This window comes from Nanorana parkeri, unplaced genomic scaffold, assembly GCF_000935625.1.
Source record: "Nanorana parkeri isolate BGI_ZX_2015 unplaced genomic scaffold, ASM93562v1 scaffold1468, whole genome shotgun sequence".
NCBI classification, from domain to species: Eukaryota; Metazoa; Chordata; class Amphibia; order Anura; family Dicroglossidae; genus Nanorana; species Nanorana parkeri.
Window position 1 is genome coordinate 106,246 of NW_017307736.1, and position 21,688 is coordinate 127,933.

The 21,688-nt window shown below is 43.0% G+C and overlaps 1 protein-coding gene across 1 annotated transcript; it reads right to left on the reverse strand.

Moving 5' to 3' along the window:
• Nucleotides 1-3,006: 3,006 nt before the first annotated feature.
• Nucleotides 3,007-20,244, reverse strand: LOC108798412 (guanylate-binding protein 4-like). Its single transcript, XM_018570161.1, has 8 exons — nucleotides 20,070-20,244; nucleotides 17,388-17,515; nucleotides 10,674-10,783; nucleotides 8,007-8,203; nucleotides 6,902-7,159; nucleotides 5,717-5,997; nucleotides 3,239-3,451; nucleotides 3,007-3,027 (listed from the first exon to the last, which is right to left on the reverse strand). The coding sequence occupies exons 1-8, from the start codon at nucleotides 20,242-20,244 to the stop codon at nucleotides 3,007-3,009; spliced, it is 1,383 nt and encodes a 460-aa protein (XP_018425663.1).
• Nucleotides 20,245-21,688: the final 1,444 nt, after the last annotated feature.

Consider the following 21,688-nt stretch of genomic DNA (forward strand, 5'->3'; position numbering starts at 1 on the left):
ACCCATGTGGCAGCACTGGTGAAAAGTGGGGCCCTGGTACCCTGCACCTCCCCATGCAACACGCCCCTCTTCCCAGTCAAGAAGAAGACCCCAAAGGGTGAACCAGAGAAATATAGGATGGTGCAGGATTTGAGGGCAGTAAATGAAGCCACAGTGCTGGACACCCCCATCGTGCCAAACCCACACACCCTGCTCTCGGGTATCCCACCCTCCGCCAAGTTCTTTACAATGATTGATTTGGCAAATGCCTTCTTCAGTGTTCCCCTGGACTACAACAGTCAGTATCTGTTTGCCTTCACAAACGAGGGCCAACAATATACCTGGACAGTGATGCCACAGGGAGCCCAGAACTCCCCTAGTCAGTTTGCACAAGTTATGTCTAGGATCCTGAGCACATGGCAAGACGTCCACCCGGAAGTTACCCTGCTCCAGTATGTGGATGACCTGCTCTTATGTGCTGACACCCTGTCCCTGGCTGAAGAAACTGCAGAGAGTCTGCTTACATATCTGGCTAAAAAGGGGTGTAAAGCTTCCACAGACAAACTTCAATGGTGCTCTGAGAAGGTTATATTCCTGGGCCATTGCATCTCTCAAGGCACCCACCATATCACTGAAGACCGAATCATGGTGGTCCAGAATATTCTATTGCCCAAGGTTGCCAAACAATTACATGCCTTCCTTGGTCTCATTTCCTATTGCAGATCTTGGATTCCTGATGCCTCCATCCTCTTGCAGCAATTATATGACAACCTCAAATCCATCCCATTCACCCTGTCTGACGAATCCGTGGAAAACTTCATGCTGCTTAAACGAGCAATCTCCACAGCACCAGCTTTGGGCCTACCGGATTATGATAAACCATTCAAACTCTTCGTGTCAGAAAGACAAGGCCATGCATCAGGGGTCCTCGCACAGGCTCATGGGGGCAAGACTAGACCAATAGGATACTACTCCTGCCGGTTGGACCCAGTGGCCAGAGGGGGGCCTGCCTGTTTGAAGGCTGTGTTTGCAGCACAGGCGCTGCTGGACAAGACATCTGATTTAGTGTTAGCGCATCCACTCCTTCTGCTGACACCGCACGATATTGCTGCTATCCTTAAGCAGACCCAACCAAAACAGCTATCCTCTGCCAGACATATGAGACTACAGATATCTCTGCTGATCTGGGACCCCCAAGGGGGGTCCCAGACCAGGTAAAAGCAGGTTTTGAGTCCTTGATTCCCATAATTACTGTCAAAAAGAATGTATAAATTGTGACTGGATAAATTACATATATTACAACCATCAGCGGTTCGTGAATTATACCAGAGATGCAACAAAAAAAGGGGGGAGGAGTTACGCTAGTGTATAAACTAATATACCAATCTACAGGGTTTCATACAACTAATATTTTTACTATTAATATCTTAACAACACCAGTATTTTTACTGGTGTTGTTAAGATATTCTGGTGTGTAAGAACTTGGAGGGGGTCCTTTGCACTAGTCTGTACAGGAAAGCCACAGCGGGTAACGCAATCCTAGAAGAATTCTGATCTTTGTCAGCCTAGTAGACTGCTGTGTGATCCCCTATGCCAAACATTTAATGGCCAAAGCGGTGGATGAGAGTTTTACTTTGACCCCAACCATGATACAGGTAGAAGAGGACACCTACCTGAGTGAAAGCCCAGAGTCCGGCGCGCTACGCAGCCCAGAGCCCGACGCTCTACGCAGCCCAGAGCCCGACGCAGCCCAGGGCCTGGCACATTACGAAGCCCAGAGTCCAATTCATATAGTGTTCTGCATTGCCGTGTAAATGTATTGCTGGGATCTGTAGTCCCACTACGAGCTGTGCCATTCTGAAACACATATTAGGTATGTGTCACACATGCTGGAGTGGGAGAAATATTTTAGGGCAAGTATTTATGGTTGACTAAAAATTGGTGAGCTGCAAAGCATTGCTTCTGGACAATTTCAGGTCTCTTACTTTGTTGCTGTTTCACACAGTTTTGTCTTGATTTATTTTGTATCTATCCAAAAAGCAAAGGACTCACTGCTCCAATTCCCCCAGACTGCAGATCAATACAGACACCGGGTGCGGGCTGCAGTGTGCTCCCGCTTGTCAAACAATATCTCTCCAATCAGCCGCACAAAACCGAGGTCCATAAAAATCCAACTTTATTGTTGTAAATTCCATGCAAAGTTCAAAGTACAAGGTATACACCACCATAGTATCTCTCCCACTCCAGCACCTCTCACTGGTATACTATGTTGGTGTGTACCTTGTACTTTGAACTTTGCATGGAATTTACAACAATAAAGTTGGATTTTTATGGACCTCGGTTTTGTGCGGCTGATTGGGGAGATATATTTTGTATCTAGTTACTGAACTAATTCTCATCTTTTCTGTTTTTTGCCCTTTTACCCTGTGAATATCTGTGAATGTTCATCCTGTGAAATTATATGCACAAATGAATGTTCATTCGTTTTTTGTTTTTTTTAATAGATGGCACTAAAGGAGTATAGGAAATGATTATTCATTTTCTATGCTCCTCAGCTCTATCTAGTGGCCATAGTCCCATATTGAATTCAGAACATTCAAATTTATTTACACTTGTAAAGAGAAAAAAAAAAAAAGTTTGTTTCTGCATAAAGTCACACAGGATGAACATTCATAGACATTTAGGTATGTCTGTGCATCAAATCAAAAGTGGCTGTGGCACTAGAGTAACACTAGAGTGTTAAAGGTCACATAAAGTCTGATAGTGTTTGTCCTGCCAACTGCTTGTGTATTCTCAGCAGTTGAAAGTCAGTGTGTGAGTTCAGACAGCAACTGTTGGACTTTAGATGACCTCTGACCCTCAAGATGAAGAGCCAGAGTAAAACAAAAGTAGGCGAAAATTTAGTTTTCAAGGATGCATCCTCCTTATCCTTCCTAAGTTACCCTATATAAATATAATTAAAGACTAAATTTGTGTTTTCTTGGATAATCCCAATTTTAAATGGTCTTCCATAAATATCATTGTACGTCAGTAGGAGCCACATTGGATCTGTTTAGAGAAATTACAAGTTTGGGAGTCTGAGGATGGGGAAGGGGCCACAACAAAAAACTCTTTTTGTCTGATCACTAGTGGCGATATCATCTTATAAACATGGAGATGGTTGTTTTCTTCCTGAAATTATTTTGGGGTTTATATGCAAATTGTGCCAAGTCAGGTTCTTTTTAATGTAAAATAGCTTTTAGGTTAGTTATACACCTACCTCTACACCTTTTCTCGGTTCACTGTTGTATCCCTTTACTATTAGTGCCATATCCTCCTGAAACTTCTGGTATCCGCCTGGTTTGGAGTACAGTTTGTGTTGCAAGGCGTCCTCGAGGTCTCTAGAATGCTTCTTGATTAGCTGTTTACAGTACTTGAGAGATGCCGTTTCATTCATCCTGGAAAATTTCTTCTTTTTCTCCTCTATATTCCGCTGATTGGAAATAGAACGGTTGGAGGTGAGGTTGGTGGGTCATATGTGGTTAAAAATATAAAAGGTAAGTACCTACTTCCAGTGAATTACCAATGACCTCTTACTGTATTTCACTACCAGTGGCACAGTTTGTTATGGTTGGCTACCCAAGGAATCAAAGAGTACATTATTTTACTCCATTTTATACCTCTCCCTTCAGGTTACTACTCCAGAATGTTACATTTTATATAACTTTTTGCCCCAAAGATAAGACAGCATCAACACTCTAACTGCTTTCTACATTATCTGAAACTAAAAATGCTGTGGCTTTAGATTATATATATATACATTAGACGTGTACGTTTTGTTTCATTCCGAATTTAAATTTGGTGAATGAGTAGGGGTAAAAACAACTACCCCTTACTCATTCATGAGGAGGGGTGACATCTTGGTGTATATATATATATATTTGCAGTACAGGCAGGTTTGTCCAGCTCATCAGAGCCACTACTTATACTCATGCTGTTTCCTGATAGACAGGGTGCCCTCTATTGGTGCCCTGAAATTCCATTATTCTCTCATTTTGCTGAAATGCATTACTAGTTCAAAATACATCAGGCTGCCCATAATTTTGCTTAGGCCATCTTCAAATTCCAGCGCCAGATATCTGCTAATTTGGCCCCTTTGATCTTTATAGCCCTTACAATAATGCACTAAGCACCTGAGTTCTTTGTTCAAGCCTTCATTATGACTGGGTGAAGTAGCCCTAATGGTTGTTTATTGCAGGGTATCGTAAACCTCAACTAGCTGATCACCAATTAATTATTAATTACTCTAGTTAATATAACAAACTAACTGACCCTTACCTCACCCCTGGCAAAACTCACTCAATATTCATAACTTTGAACCTGGGGATGATACATTAATAATTATATATATATATAAATTGATCCTGAGAACAAACATACCAGACTCAGTGGGTCTAGAAGGTCCAGAGGTTTAAAGACCAACAATAACCCTTCTGAGGCAGACATACCTCATAGTTACATCAAATTTGGTGTTTCTTTGAAGCTAATTCTATAGCACACAATAATCTATGGTTCATCAAGTGGTAATAGGTAAATATACAGAAATATGGCTATTGATATTAAACTGACAGTTTGGGAGGGGCAGAGGAAAAGGTCATAAATCACTCAGCCCCCCTGCTTCACTCTCCCTGGTTCATCCTGATTAGGTTAGGGGCCGGCTCAGGGACAAGCCCTAGAGTGACCAAAAAAAAAAGTAGCTGTGCAAGGCAGCCAAAGCACTTTGTTTGAAAAACAAAAGAGGAGGCTCCTGTACTATCCAGAAAGAAGCTCCATTTGTCTTTAAAAAAAAACAAAAAAAAACCTTTGCTGCCTTGCCTTGAGAAAGAGTCCTATCCAGATCCACCTTCTGCTTCATTGTCTGAAGTTTGATAAAACCCAGGACTTTGTTAAGTACTCAGTTTTATTTCCTTTTTATTTCACTGTTGTTATATTTGTCTCTCTTTTGTAACATCTTTTACTGTATGTTTTTCCTGGCGAAATTCTTTTATTAAAAAAGCAATCTTTTCAAATTTCTACGCTCTAAATAAGACTTTAAAGTATCCTTGTCTCTGTGAAGAGTGCTACTCTACTGCAAAACCTGTCATATTCTTGTCTGAAAGTACAAAGGCATCACAGGCATTACGTTTTGAATTGTCACAGCATTTGCTAGGAATAATGTGTATTTCCATTAAAACACATGGTAGCAGCTATTGCTTGGGTGTGTAAAGGGTTAACCAAACTCCAGTAATGATCTCTCTCAGTCTGCTGGCCTTAGATTGTAGTCCCACAAGCTGGAAAATCTCTGTGTAGGGTGAGCCTGAGAGTGGTATCACCTTGTCTTTGTGACGGCTCAGTTGGATCGCAACTGCATATAGTCATGTGTTGGTGACATACAGTAGGTTCGGACTGGACTACACCCTCTAATGGGTTCCCCAAAACAAGTGTTAGAGTTCTGTCAGCAGTTAGTCTTTAACCTAGTAGCAGGCTCCCATGGAAGAGAGAGACCTCTGAGCATTTGTCTGCTCACATATGTTAAGGCTTGTGCATAGCTGGGACTCATGATGAGGTCTCGCAACCAAGTAAAATGTGGACCTAAAAATTGAAGGTTTATCCCACCCAGAGCACTACAACATCTCCAGGGTCCAGAACACAGACCAGAACTTATTAGGATCTGAAAAAACAGCAAGGTTTGTTTCCTCCAAACGGAAGGCATGCTCACCATAAACTGTTTATGGAAAAGAAGTTCAGAGTCTCGGAAGGACTTGTTCATGAATTTCTGAAGAGCTTCTTCCTCACACTGAGCACTCAGCTCCATAAACTCCTCAAGAGTCTCTGTGGGGAATCGTCCTCTCTCTTTCATCATCTTCTCATAGTGCTCAGTTGCCTCCTGGACAGCCACTTCATTCTCCATCTTAGATATACTCATCACTACATCCTCCATATACACAACGCTGGAAGACGTGGTAGCCTCTGTGTATTTATACACTAGCTGTCTCAGTACTAGACACAGGGAATATGCAAAAGATAATATAGAAAATCAGCCATTATCCACAACATAGGCTGGGGGAGCTTTTTTAGTAAGAAATATCAACCAATATTATATAAAAAACACAACCCTCCTTAGAGGCTTAACCCTGAGAAAATAATTCATTAGAGATGTACCCATGCATACATGCTAAAAACATCTGTAATAAATGTCCTTAAAATATATCAGTATAGATCTACCCTCACTTGGCCTTCCATCTCTCCCTCCCTTCTTCTTTTTCCTCATTTGGCCCTCTATGTATGCATGTGAGATAGGGACCTTAGATTGTAAGCTCCTAGAGGGCAGGGACTGATGTGAATGTGCAACTATGTAAAATGTTGCGTAAATTGTCGGCACTATATAAATACCTGTAATAAATAAATACATTTCTTCCTCCTCTGCTTCTCACCCTCCCCTCTTCACCTTTTACATCCTTCTCTCTTTCTTCCACTACTTCCCTCTTTTATCTTATATACTGATTTCATTCTCCTGCTCTCTCACTTTTTCCTCTGCTTGTATGCAAATCCTATTCTCTCCCTCTTCTCCTTTCACTCACTCTCTTTTTCCTTCCCCTGTCTATCTATTCCCCCTCCCCCCTTCTCCATCTCCCTGTGTCCTCTTTTCCCTTCTCTTGATTTCCCCTCCTTGTTTCTCCTTTTTTATTTCTCCCCTTTCACTCTTCCTCTCCATCTCTAGCACTCTTTCTCTCTATGCCTCTGTTCATTTCTCCCTCTTCTTCTGTCCTTCTCAATCTCCTTTTCCTTCTCTTCAGCTTTGCCTCTTCTACTCCTTTTACTCTCCTTGTCTCCCTGTTCTTCTTGTTTTCCTACCATTCTTTCTCCATGTTTCTGTCCCTCTGTCTCTGGCAGATAAACTCACTTTCTCCAGACACTGGTTTGATGTCATCTATGTGTTTAACTTTAGCATTTTTGTAAATGTATTCTTGGAATTTCTGACATTGATCCACAAAGTAAGGAGACAGCTTTTCCTCTGGCACCTCATCCATCCTCTGAAGAACCTTTTTATCTCCAGAAGGAGGGTCCAACACAAAACATTTGCGGGAGTCAAAATACATCCGGATAGCATCTCGGCAGCGATTGCGCTCTTGTATCTTTGAGGTCTCTTCTGTTCTCTCGCCTTTAAAAAACAGAATCATTTATATTCAAAGATACAAAAAAAAGGCAGTTATAAGAAGAAAGGACATTGTAAATAGTTTATTTTTACATGGAAACTGTTGCAGTTTTCAAAAATCATACTGGTGGTGGTGGTGGTGGGGGTGGGGGGGCATGTATCAAAGTGTAAATATTAAAGAATATGTAACGTTAATACTTTTTGTGTCCCGCTCTCTTTAATTCTCTTTAAAGTGAACAGAACTCTGATCTTAGAGAGATGTCCTAAATCCCTTTCACTTCATGTTTCAATGACAACTCAACATTTTTGGATTTTCTCTCAGTTGTTGTTTTGGTGACAATGGTCATTAGGACCCAAGGCGGCACTAAAAGTAATAAGAATCAGACATCGGATCTAACTCTTACCTACACTATCCAAAAAAAGTATTTACATACACTTTAAAATGTTTCTGTATGAGCTTCCAGGAAAGCGCAGTCAAACCTTTACTGGAAATTGACAGCCGCAGAAGGAAAGTGATTGTGAATGTGATTGGTTGCTGGAGGGCAATGCACCTGCACTACCATGAACCTGTGGGCAGCACCTTCCTGAACTGTTCACCAGTCACAGCTTCAATATTCCCTTGGACAGACTCCCCAGCTTGGATCTTGGATTGACTCCAACCACTTCCTAAACCCACCTCCCAAAACCCTTGGCCACATGCGGACATCACCAATACCTTGACTTCACAGTTAAAAATTACTCCAGATCCTAAACAAAGAACCTGACAATACAGCCATTTATTACATAAAAGCATTCAGAGACATTAATGACCCAATGATATAAAACTGGCAGCAGTTGCTGTCATATAACTCACATTTCTGAGGTAGCAGGGCATTCTCCAGGTACTCATCCTCTGTGATCTCCTTTCCATCCAACTCCAGCATCAAGGTGAAATCTCTCACCATCCAGATTAATGCAGGAAAGTGTCTAGAAAACTGACCCTCGTTATCCTCGTTATCCTCATCATCCTTAGATTTTACCTTAATCAGCTCAGCCAGCTCCCCCACAAAACTAATTTTGAGTTAAGGTTGTACAAGTCACATTTTTACCTTCATAGATTCTGTACATTAATCCACAACCCTGAACAATCCAAAAAGAATGTCTAATGGTCAGCATACAAGTCTATGGCATGTTTCATACTCAGGTGACCTCTGAGGCTCACAAATTCCTTTCATTGTTGGGATCTTCAGCTAAAGAAGTGGATTCAGCAACTAGGAAGTGAAGCAGAGCAGCAGTTGGAAGGTGACACAGAGTCAGGAAAAAGTTGCCATATTCATCATGAGATTGTATCAGTGGTCGTTTTTTTGTCTAAAATACCTAATTAAATAAACTTTATATGTTTAAACACTGAGTTAAAGGTAAATGATAATAATGGTTTTGACTTTCATTTTCTAATTTGCCTGTTCTCATTCTTCTTCAGAATGTATTCTGAACATGCACAGCTTATGGTACATTCTCAGTACACCTCTGTGCCGGGGCAAATGAACGGTCATGTACATGTGTGGCAGTTCCTTCATTCCCCTGCTGGTCAATCAAGATGGCCGAAGACCCGACACTTGGAAGTTTGCCGGGGAGAAGATGTCGGCACCAATGATGGAACAAGGGGAGGTAAGTTAGGTTCTGCTTTAAATGAGAAGTATGAGGGGGGTGCTTTTCACTCACCTCATAGTTCTAGCCGACCTGTGACAATGAGACTGTCACAGGTCGGCTCAGTAGATGAGCGAACACATACCGGCGTTCGCTCACCTCTCGATCCTGTCACGGCTCTCTGCCGAGACAGGGGAGGGGCTGGATTCCCCCCTCCCCGCTCCGATCCTCCAGCGCTGACTGGCGGAACGGACAGGGGGAGGGGGCGGGCACAGCTGGCTCTGCCTCTAGATAGGAAGAACCAGCTGTCACTCACGCAGCTGGGCTGATCCCGGCACAACTGTCGGGATCCGCTTCAGCTGCGGCGTCTCAGTATACCGCGAGCATCAGCTCCCTATATACTGAGCCTAGGGTGGCGGGAGGATGCTAGTTTGTGTCCTCCCGTCACCCTAAGGAGAACTATGGGGGAAAGCCCTAACCCCATAGTTCTCCTTTAAGTTTTTATTTTTCTTAACTAACATTTCATTTTTCTTTTAGCTAGTGTACAATACCTATAATTTATGTATATGTATTTATTACAGGCTTAGAAAGTAAAAAAAGTGTCACATACTGGAAATACACGGTATGTTCTTCATTCCTGGTGCCTGAATGGAGCAAAGGAAAGGTGAGTATGTGTTGCTGCAGGGATTGACATTAGAGTGAGCCTGTTACTGTAAACTGCAGAGGTAAAGTAGAAGTCCACTTTAAAGGTACCATCTGGCACATGGTGGTATTTCTTTAAAGCTCATTTGTGTGTTAATCCCCTCCCCCACACTCACCCTTACCCTTTTTTGCTAGTATCCCTCTAACTAATTATTAGAATTCCTTTAAAAAAAACAAAACAAAAAACCACTACTAAGTACCTACCTGACATCACAGTCACATGACAGGCTGGGTTCTGATACTTCTTTTTGGGAGTGTCCTTTTTTGAGTGCTCACATCATGCCCCTTTGATGTGGATGCTTCCCACTGGCCGTTAACAGAGTCTGAGGGGGGCAACAAATCCGGTTGGTGGGCGAGGGTGCTGGTTCTAATTACCGGTCTCCATTACTGAAAGAGGCACCATTGAGGGTTATGTGACAGTGGGAAGTGAAAAAATGCTTTAAGAGTTTTCATATGTTTCAGTTTTTGAAATTAGTCGGACTCGGTGAGATAAGAAGGGGGAGGTTTGGTTGTATTTGTTTTTGCTCAGAAATGGCATTAGCATCTTTAGCCAAACTACAAAGTTGCTTTAACACCCCAAATGTTTGCATACATGTGTTACTTCACTATCAATGTCCGGGATTCTTTTCTGTTTACATGTCATTTGATATAGCCCGAATTCTGTAAAAAGTGGAATAAGTTCTAAAAACCATTAAGATATTTTTATTTAGTAAATTGTACTTGTTTTAATTGCAGAGTTAAGAGTTCCAGCAAGCTTTGCTAGGTCTTCTTCCTATGTCTTCTTCCAGAAATAAATCCTTTAGTCGCTTGCCTTAGCAAACCTTTGCGCTGGGTGACACAATTGGATATATTGATAAGAAGTTCACATACAGCGAGGTGAACAAAGCCCGACGCTGATTCCATTATGTATCTGCGGACATGAACCATTTGCACAGGAACAAAACTAAAATTGTTTCCAATAAGCTTTCTGAGTGTTTAAAAAACATTTCGTAAACATGAAATATTCATGATATGTCAATTATACCGACAGCTATGATGCTCTGGTTTTACCAACTTTCACATTTTGGGACACAATTGCTTCTATGCAGGGTTTAGGGTCACATATTACAACTCGTCTACTCCCCAGAAGAGCTACACTCCAATATGCCTGCCGTTAACCTGCCTTTAAATGTTACTGGATTGTAAAGGATACCGCAGCTTCTCAAGTGCATCTTCATCGATGGTTCCTCTGCTGTTGTAGACCAGCATGCTGCTCAGCAAGACAGACAGACAAAATATCTTTATGTCATTTTTCTTGTCTCCCTGTAAAACAACAATGTCCCCATGTTACTTGGAGTTTACTGCTTATGTGTTAAGGCTGATCACAGTCATATGAAAAATGAGAGCTTGCACAGTGAGAGGACTTTGGTAACTGGACATCTAAAGCAGAAACACTTCTTCTCTTTAAAGGGACTCTCATTAACTATTGAGACATTATACTGTTTATACCAATAGGTATCTCAACGCACTCCTGACTGGAAACTACCCGTAACAGTGGCATAGTGGCTAGCACTTCATCCTTATACTGGGGATCCCCAGTCACTATCTGCAAGGAGTTAACATGTTCTCCCTGTGCTGTGTGGGCAGGGCAGCCTTCAGAAATTTCGGGGCCCCTTACATGGCTTTAGGCCGGCCCCCCCAGTGCGCCGGACTCTGGGCTTAGTTACGAGCCGGACACAGGACGCACCTGAGACCCCACACAGCCCACCTGAAAGTGACCCTCCAGAGCACACCATACATGCTGCACAGCTCATCCGAGACTCTCTATGGTGGGCTCTGCAGGGGTCTCAGGTGGGCTAGTTGGGGCTGCATCTCCCTCCCAGCTCCTCTTACCTGCTGCTGGTGCCTGGCCTCCTCTGCCTCCGGACTGGCCGGAAGTGACGTGATCCCCCGCTACCTCTGGCCACTCGTCTGCGTCGCTGTCAGACTAGTATAGTGATGGCGAATGTTTTTGAACCCGAGTGCCCAAACTGCGACACAAAATCAATATATTTATCTCAAAGTGCCAACTCTGAAAATAACTTTAGTATTGCGTTGCAGTTCGGGCGCTCGGGTTTAAAAAATGTTCAGCATCATCACCGCCTCAGACAAAATAGGCAAACACATATACAAATATTTCTACACTCATTAACCACTTGCTGCCAGGAGCAATTTCTTACAGTTGCACACACATTATTATTATTATAATACAGGATTTATAGAGCGCCAACAGTTTGTGCAGCGCTTTACAATATAAGGCAGACATTACAGTCACAATACAATTCAACACATGATAAAATCTGAATTTTTGGGTAGAAAACAGCTTTGGACCCCCAAATAATGATATATTTTCTGAAAGCAGAGGCCCTGTAGAATAAAAAGATACTAGTTGCAATTTTTTATGTTGCATGGTATTTGCGCAAATGTTTATCAAACCTGTATTTTTAGGATAAAATACACTAAAATGAAATTTAGTGCACAGAATCAGAATATAATGGCTAATTTTTTTGGTACAATATAAAAGACGAGGTCACGCCGGGCAAATAGATACCAAACATGTCACGCGTCCATGAAACCGCCAAAAACTACAATAACCAAAATTTCCCATAGGCGACGCTTTAAATGCTTTTACGGCTCATCAGTTTAGTGCTATCAGTGATTGATGGGCCTAGAATTATTGCTCTCACTGCGACGCTCGCGACGATACATAACATGTGTGGCATAATTTTTGTTTTTGCATGTAGGCGCATCCGACGCAGGTTTGTGTTGTATGTGTGTGCGTGGAAAGGGTAAACTTAAACAAATATTTTTTTGCATTTTAATTTTTTTTTTATGTTACTTCAATTTTTACCTTTTTTTTACACTCAGCTTTATTGCTATCACATAAAACGCCCCTTATGTAATAGCACATATAAATGTGACAGGTCCTCTTCATGGAGACATCAGGGGTTTTTCATACCCCTAATGTCACCTAGGGACCCCAAAGAAGCTGATGAAGCAGAGATCTGCTTCACCAGCTTCTTCTTCTGGCTCTAAGGGGTTGTCCACACCACTTGCAGTGCATCCCGGCCTGATTCCTCAGGCTCAATTTTTGCTGGGTAGGAGGGGGAGTGGCGGGCCATTGAAGTGAATGGCGCCATAGCCACGCCCTCCGGCCACAATGCGATCACCCACACGGGATCGCAGGGCACATTGTGACCGCACCACACCGGAACGCACTGCAGGCAGAATGTGCCCTGCAATCCTGTGCCCTACAATTACGCGAACCCCGCGGGAAGCGGTTAAAGAAAAAACAAACAAAAAAAAAACACGTGTAATGAAACACACACATATCACACACACTCATTAAAAAACACACACATAGCTTCATTAAAAAAAAAAAAAGCACACACATTCATTAAAACACACACACAATAAAAACACACACACACACACATTAACAATTAAAATAGTTATTTAAAAAACGTCCCCCTCTCCTGCTTACCTGTTTTGCAGGAAGGGAGGCTTCATCCCTGGGCTTCAGTGGAGAATCAGTGTCATGATCTGCACTCTGGCTGAGCAGGCATACTAATCGATCCCTGCCTGTTAGCAGAGGCACCACGAGGGAGCGATCAGTATGATCTGCATCAGCAAGAGGTGCAGATCATGCTGATTCCCCACTTGATGACCACCAGGGAATAATTTTCATTCAATATATTGCCTGTTTGGCAATATATTAAATGATATGTGGGCGCTTGCCAGCTTTAAAAACGAATGTACAGTGGAGAGACCCCCTGAGGACACCATAGGAGGCATCCCAGGTGAGGGTATGGAGCGTGCGGGCCCGGCCTCCTCCGGTGCTGCGGGGGGCCCGGCCACATCCTGGCCTGTCACTTGAACGGCCGATTCTAATGTAAGGTGCCCGGGCCGGGCCCCTAACGGCAGCCCTGTGTGTGGGTTTCCTCTGGGTACACTGGTTTCCTCCCACACTCCAAAGTCATGCAGTTAGGTTAATTGGCTCCTGTCTAGATTGGCCTTTGTATGTATGCATGTGAGATAGGAACCTTTGATTGTAAGCTCCTTGAGGGCAGGGACCAGGGACAGATCAACATAGGGGTGGGTGGAGCTCCAGCCACTCCTGCAAATAGGCCAGGCCAACCCAAACCCGCTGGCCCGACCTGAATCACGGCCGGGCCGCCTCGGCCCGACCCAAATCGCAGCCAGGCTGGCTGAATAGAGGGCCCCTGGACGCGACCAGGCAGCTGCAGCCCTCTATTCAGGCATATCAGCCCCTGAGAGCCTGCACAGCCCCCCCTTAAACCCTGCACAGGTTTCCTGATACCCTGGAGACATCAGGCTGCAAACCCGGAGCAACACAGAGTATGTAGCTTCATATTATTCTGCATTGCTGTATAAAGTATTGCTGGGATTTTTAATCCTCTAAAGCTGATGGTTTTATTCTACAGTGCTTTACAATGTGTTGCTGGGATTTGTAGTCCTGTATTAGTTGGGGGTATTTCTGCATTGCTCTGTAATGCATTACTGGGATTTGTAGTCCTCTATAGTTAGTGGTATGATTCTGCATTTCTGTATAATTTATTGCTCTGATTTGTAGTTTTCTATAGCTGGTGGTATTCTGCATTTCTGTGTAATGTATTACTGGGATTTGTCGTCCCTCTACAGCTTGAAGCCAGTGGCAGATCTGTCAGGTTCACAGCTGCAACCGGGCCCAGGTGCTCCACCACTGACTCCAAGCTGTAAAAAGACTACAAATCACAGCCCGGAGAGGAGGAAGAGGGCCCCGGTGACTTTCACCATTTCCATAAAAAGGCCCAACGAAATCCTCAGCACCAGGCCCGTGATGCTCTTAATCCAGCCCTGGCAGGGACTATGTAAAGCGCTGGGTAAATTGTCAATGCTATATAAATACCTGTAATAATAAATTGTCAGTGCTATATAAATACCTGTAATAATAAATAAACAAATAAATAGTTGCTAAAATGCCTGCAGATGGCACCTCTGGGAACAATGAAGAAGTGAAATGTCACCAGCACACCGGAAAAAAAAAACCTGGTCAAGTGAGCGTCTTTTATTGACGCATATTGTCACATTGATGGCGACGTTTAGGGGCCACGCAGGGTCCCCATCATCAGGTTCAGTATGACAAAAGTGCAATAATTCCAAATCATTATACGCAAACTGCTGGTGTGTCTCTATATAATCTTTGTGAATTATTGCACTTTTGTCATACTGTGCCTGATGAAGGGGACCCGCAATGTGACAATAAGTGTCAATAAAAGACGTTTACTTGACCAATTTTCTTCTACTGGTGACATTTTGCTTCTTCATTGTACTGCTTATAACACAGATACCAGACACATTAGTTATACATGTAACAGGTCCTGATGACTAATGATTTGTATATTTTGGTGTCTTCTGTATGACTAATTGCTTCTAAAATACTTGTGTTCTTAAAGTGGATATTTACCCCCTTTTACTAAATATAATGTAGCGCTCACCCCCGAAGGAGCCGCTGGATGAACAGGTCCATATCTAGTCAGGGATAGATTTCCAACTGCCCCATTAGCATCAACCGCCCTCTTCCTGTGCCCATAAATTGAGGTCCGCTCCAGTTGTGGGATGCTGGTTAAACAGTTTATTCACTTCTAATAAGGGAGAGAGGGTATAGGGTCTAGGTGCACAGGCCTCCTTAGCTCCAGACTCACAGGATTCTATCCCAAGGGAGTACATCTTCACCAGCTATGAAGAACACTGACCCCACTCTGAAGTCCATACCAATCCAAGGCACTTCAAGGTCACTGGTCCTGGTTCTTCCATCTTTCAGGCATTCTCCTGACTTCAAGCTTCCAAGGAGACCTCTCCTTCAGCAGCTCGGCCAACTCCCACCCCCAGGCCTCGGCCTAGCCTGAGGGCAGGCTGAACAGGACCCAACCTTAGTCCATGGCTGGTCCAGGCAAGAGAGTGAGCACATGGTACCCCCACTAATATATGTACCCTTTGTCAGCAGGCACCACTGGCTACAAGAAGCCCAGTAACTGGCTGCTGCCCTGTACACATCACAGTGTCACCCATTGGCTGTCCTACAATGTGACAGAGTCTCACTCCGCCCAGGGGGGCACAGACAAGGTTAGACACCTGGGATTAACCATGTGCTGACTGCTACAAATTCAGCCAGGCTGCCTACAGCCCTGGCTATCACTAAATATATAGTAAGCACTTCACAAAAGGTGACGGGCGCTACAATAACATCAGCATACAGCTCTTATAAATCATCTTATATTCATTAGTTAACCACCTCCAATCCACAGATCATTGGGAAACAGCCGGAAGGAAGCCTTCTTGCAGCGTGTGGGTGTCTTAAAACGTCCTTTGTGCCCCTGCACACGAACAGGAAACTACCAACATTTGAAACAGCCAGTGATGGCTGTTTACATACAGGCGGTCCAATCGCTTATATGTGGTACCTTCCTGTGCTCCCCCCTCCCCTTACCTCTCCCCCGCCACCGTTGACGTGATCCCGTGCTCTGTGCCCGATCCGGGACCGGCAGGGCACTTTCTGCATTCAGGGTCACTCTACGGCTACAGAAGCAGGAGAGAAGATGGTGACGCAGATTTCTGCTTCATCAGCTTCTTTGGGGGTCCCTAGGTGACATTAGGGTTCTTAGAGACCCCTGATGTCTCCATAAAGAGGACCTGTCACTGTAATTTGATATCACATAGGGGACTTCTTATCTCCCTATGTGATAACAGTAAATTTAAGTGTAAAAAAAATTGGTCAAAAAATTACAATATGCACACAAAAAAAACCCACAACAATTTTTTTTTAAGTCCCTCATCCCTCCAAAAGAAGAATACGCCCATTACGTAGCACATGTTACTACGTGGAGGTCAGAGTGTGAGCAATAATTCCAGGGCCATTAGTCACTGATAACACTGAACTGATGAGTGCAAAAATGTCCGGAACATGAAGGGGAGGGGGGTGGGGGTATACTCCGGTCAGCAAGTGGTTAAAACAAATTTGTTTTTCATTTACTTACAAATAGAGTTCATCTACTTCCTGGTCCAGTTCTGGCACAAATTATGTAAGTGCCAAAGCATTGCATCCTGGGAAAGTTACATCAGAAGAGCATTGCTGGGAAATCTCATCTCAGGGAAAGACATTTTCCTCCCCTGAGATGTTGTGCATGGTCACATGTACCAGAGTTCCAGGAAGTAAAGTGAGATCTAGTAATCTGCCTTTAGTAAACATGGCTGCTGTGAGAAGACTGAGGAAGAAAAAAGAAATAAGGAATGCAAAGAATACAAAGCCGGGGAATTATCTAGAAGTATGTGTGTGAAGATTGCCATTACTAAACATTTCTAAAGGTGTGTTTGTTGTTATTTTGCAGATAAGGGTAAAGTTAATCTTTAAAGGGACAGTCATTTAAATACACAACTGTATATGTGATCTGATTTACCTGCCAAGAACTAATATTACTATTATTCGGACACCCTTAGTAGACAGTACAGTCAGGTCTCTAAATTTAGTTTTCTTTGCACATTATCAATACAGCTTGGTCACCCACCTACTTCAGGCTGGTGACTGGACAGTAAAAAAATTTGGAAAGAATTGCTGAAATTTAATATAAAGATAATAATTTGAGAACTTTTTTTAATTGTGATTATGAAGACATTTAATGATATTTACTGAATATAAAACAAGCAAATTGTGTGGCTTTAGATTTGCCTAGAGTTTAGCTTTAAGCTCATCAGCATGCTGCCATAACTGAATTATTTTTAATTGTATGATCTTTGTGTAGAGTGGTCTATAATGGATACAGTGAGGAGGGAACCAATATGACTTCACCATCTATTTCAATTACTAAAGAGGAATTTAGTCAAAACTTACTTTTTGGACATCACCCAGACCTTCTGTGTCCAGCAGGACCAATGCGTGGTCTTTCATAGTGGGATGGGGGACACACCACATCCAGATACCTTTGGTCTTTGCTTGCACAGCGGCACCCAGCTCGAAACCTGAAACCAAAGGATATACCCAGATACAAATGTTAGTTCTTACAGTAGATTAAAGGCATTCATGTTTAAGAGCTGTGGTAGCACATAGAAAAATACGTGCTTACCGCACCTTAACTTAGCATCGAACTCCACCCTATTGCATAGTGTGAATGATCCCTTCTCCCAAAGTAGACAACATTTAGAGGGTTATTCTTTAAGCTGCCAAAGGCATCCGAGTGAATAACCAACACGAAGTGAAGTGAGCCGAACAGCGTTGGGTAGTCACTTCTGCTTCGTACGGCTGATTTTAGCGGTACATCGGCTGAAATCAGCCATACATCAGCCGAACATGCCCTGTGAGGAGGCAGTTTGATTCAACCGATTCAACATTTCGATCGACTGAGCCGAAGCTCCGGCAGCTCACTCGCTGCCGTTCGTCCCTATTCTCATATTCCCATAGGGGCCAAACGGCAGTAAGTAAATAGCCGAAGGCCGCTGAGCAGCCTTTGGCTCGGCTATTCTGCTCGGTACCTCCGAGGGAGTAGAATAGAAAAAAATGTAAACAAAAGAAGAAAAAAAAAGATAGAAAAATAATTTAAATAAACGTAAAAATAAGAAATTAAAATAAAATGTTCACATAACAATTTAAAATATATCTAAACAAAAACAAAAAAAAACATTGTGGGGCACTCGAGGACTGGTAGGAATATTAGGAGGGACACCATGTTAAAATAATTAAAAGTGTGTGGGGTTCCCCCCAAATTCATAGCAGGCCCTTTAGGTCTGGTAGCAGTTTTAAGGAGGAACACCAACCCAAAAAAATGGAGATAAATAAAAAACATGAGTTCCCCCTAAGATTCCTTACAGACACAGGCTTGGCAGGACAGGAAAGGGGGTGGACGAGCGAGCACCCCTCTCCCTGCCATACCAGGCCACATGCCCTCTGGGTCCCCCCTGAAAAAGCACCTTGTCCCCGTGCTGACCTGGACAAGGGCCTCTTCCCCACATGCCCTGGAGTGTTGGTTGTGCGGGTGCAGGCAGGGGGGCCTATTCACATCAGGGTACCACTTTACAAAAGGGGCAACCAGATGCCTCCCCCCTCCTTGTAAATGAGTCCTTTACTTGAACAAACAAGAAAGTCAGTTTTTGACAAGTCTTTTTATTTAAAAAATAAAATAATTATAACAAATATAAAGTATTGGGTGAAGCTAGCGGTGACATCATGTCTTGCTCCACCCGGTTGTCATCAAACGATAGCCCAGTGTCCTCAGATCTAAGGGGCACTGACCTGTCATTACATGAAAAATACATATACAGCATTAAGTCTGGCTCCACCCAGTTATTTTTAACAGCGGGGAAGACGGTCTGCTTTGCAGACCGGTCGCCCCGCTACGGCTCAGCTGAACTGAGGCATATGCCTTCCGCTCGGCTGAGCTGCTCGTCTGTCTCGGTCTGCTATACGAGCTATTGTGAATATTGTGAATAGCCCATACATCATATAGAGAAGATCTTGTTGCACTCCTTACCGGAGATCCCCATGATGGGAATGGGTGCTAGGAATGACTGCGGATGGAACATAGGTTTTTAGAAAAGAATTCTCACCAGCACACCAGAATCCTTTTAGGAAGGTCAAAAGATAATTTTTTGAACAATTGTCAGATGGAAAACAAGCGCTTTCGGGACCACACAGGGTCCCTTCATCAGGCTCAACATCGACATCTACGACGATCTTGAGCCTGATGGACGGACCCTGTGTGGTCCCGAAAGCGCTTGTTTTCCATCTGACAATTGTTCAAAAAATTATCTTTTGACCTTCCTAAAAGGATTCTGGTGTGCTGGTGAGATTTCATTTCTACTAGACAGTACAGCAGCCGTTTGGTTCGACTGAATGAAGGGCTCAGGCGGCTGAAGAGAGCTGAAAGATCAGCCGAAGCTATGGCTAGATCCTTCGGCTCTTTAGTGAATAACCCCCTTAGTTGTGCTATAGCACTGAGTATCATGTATAATTGGCATACTTTAAAAAAAAAATATTGGTAGAGAGGGGTGGAGGCCACTGAGGTGGATGAGTCTAGCAGAAGCATTTTTGGTAGACTGAAGAGGGATAGCCTGTGAAGAGGTAGGCCAGGGAGAAGGAATAGTCAAGGTTAGAGATTGTATCTGATCAATGAGTGAAAACAATTCATTTTGATCCTTTCTAAAATTCAGAGCTGTCCTGTGTTCTGTTCATTCTTCTTGTGTTATCTCAAGGAGTCTAATCAGCCCTCCAAGTTCTCAACTTGGACTATGAACCACTCCTCTTATGTTGTGGAGATAGGGGAGATTCTGTAGTTAAGCAAAAGACAACTGGGCAGGGCTGGCTCCTTCATTTTTTTATTGCAGTCTAGTAAATGCACACAGTGTTGTCAGCTTAGAACTGTAAATGGGGAGCTGAGTGCATTTCTGGCAGACAAGGTATATTCCTGTACTTGCAGTTTCTTTAAATGGATAAATAGCGAGGAATGTGCATGCACGGTGGAGATGTACTACATATGTTTTTTTATTTTATTTTGCACATATCATAGATCTGTCTTCTCACCTTTCTGAAAGCCAGCCAACTTGTTCATCATATAAGACTTTCCAGTACGGTACATTCCAACAGTGGCCACCACAACCAATGGCTGATTGATCTTAGACAAGATATCTACGGCTTCATCGTTGACCTTAAATCTTCCATCTTGAAGGTTTTCAATCAGACACACAGGAGCCTCCATTTTATATCTTACCTAAAAATAAACACAGACATGTTGGTCACAATTACAGTGTATCTAAACTAAGGATGGGCTGCATGTTCGACAGGTTACACAGTAAGGAGGATTTTCCTGCTGTGTAACCTGTTAGATGCCGATCTGAATGGAGAAAAAGCTGTCAGCTTCATGTCTTTTTCTTCCATAATACTAGGTGAGGCTCTGCCTCCCCTGACAGCACATCCCTGCTATGTATAAATCACTGGGAGCGGTGTGAATGGAGCTGATAAAATGTTCTTGTCTTAAATGTGAACATTGCTATGCAACGGGTACCAAATCAAATCTTGGTGGCAGATGAACATTCAGTTAGGGGAAATGTTAAAAAAAAATCTAACATTTGCATTATTTGGGTAAGTTAATATTGGCTCATCTAAGAAAGGAAAATGTATGTATTAGTCTGAATGTGTTCATCTGTTAGCACTAAATCAAATCCTCTTATTGTTTGTTTCATCTATATGGCAATTGTTGTTTGTTTATATTTGAAAACAATAAATGTATCAGTATTTGTTCGTCAAATGTTGTTTGATGAAATGTGAACAATCTGTGGTGTTTAGGCCACTGGCTGGGGATGATCTTCAGGTCGAATGTGAGTGACAAAGGAAGCAAAGCAGCTGCGGAACACTGGCCGAATATAACCAGGACAGGAGGTGTGTGTGTCTGTATAGGAGAGGGGGGGGGGGGGGGGGGGGGAGTTTTGGGAAATTTCCCTCATTTTGGAAAGAATTCCTCTCATTTGCTGTTTTTTTCTGCAGGACCATGGGACACAAGGAAAAATAAATGGACAGGAGTCTTAAGCCCTTCGTACACATCCAACACTAAAAAGTTTGACCTTACATATACTTTAAATGCAAATTTAAAACAACATAAGCTGTGATGCTGTGCTGTGTGTTGAGTCATAAAAGGGTTCATTGTTTCTGAGTTCCAGCAGTGAACAGTTCCAGGAAATATCTCTGCGATTTTCTTTGATAGGTTTTCCTGTGCTGGCCGATGACCCTGTTGACTGTATATTGGGGGGAAGGGATGGGGATTAAATCAAGAAAAATGTTCACAATATCTCCCCCATCAGAAATATATGTCACAGAGTCCTGTATTTCGAGGTAACGTTGTTTCTTGTGATGTCAGATAGAAGGCGATACATTGTGTCCCTCCAGGTACACGCTAAACACCGGATTATGGATCTACGCCACATCATCTCCGTAACTTTATCTGTCCTCTCTTTTGGGGAGGGATTTAACTCTTATGAAAAGCACCTAATTTGGATTGTTTTCATATGAGATTGAGCCACTGCCATCAAAAGGTTAATTCTCTTGCTAACCAACAATAAAGGATCGCTCCCACCACACATCACCCGTTAATGTACGTATATTACATGTGTGTGCCGGTGTGTGGTGTGAGTGCACTCACAATATCT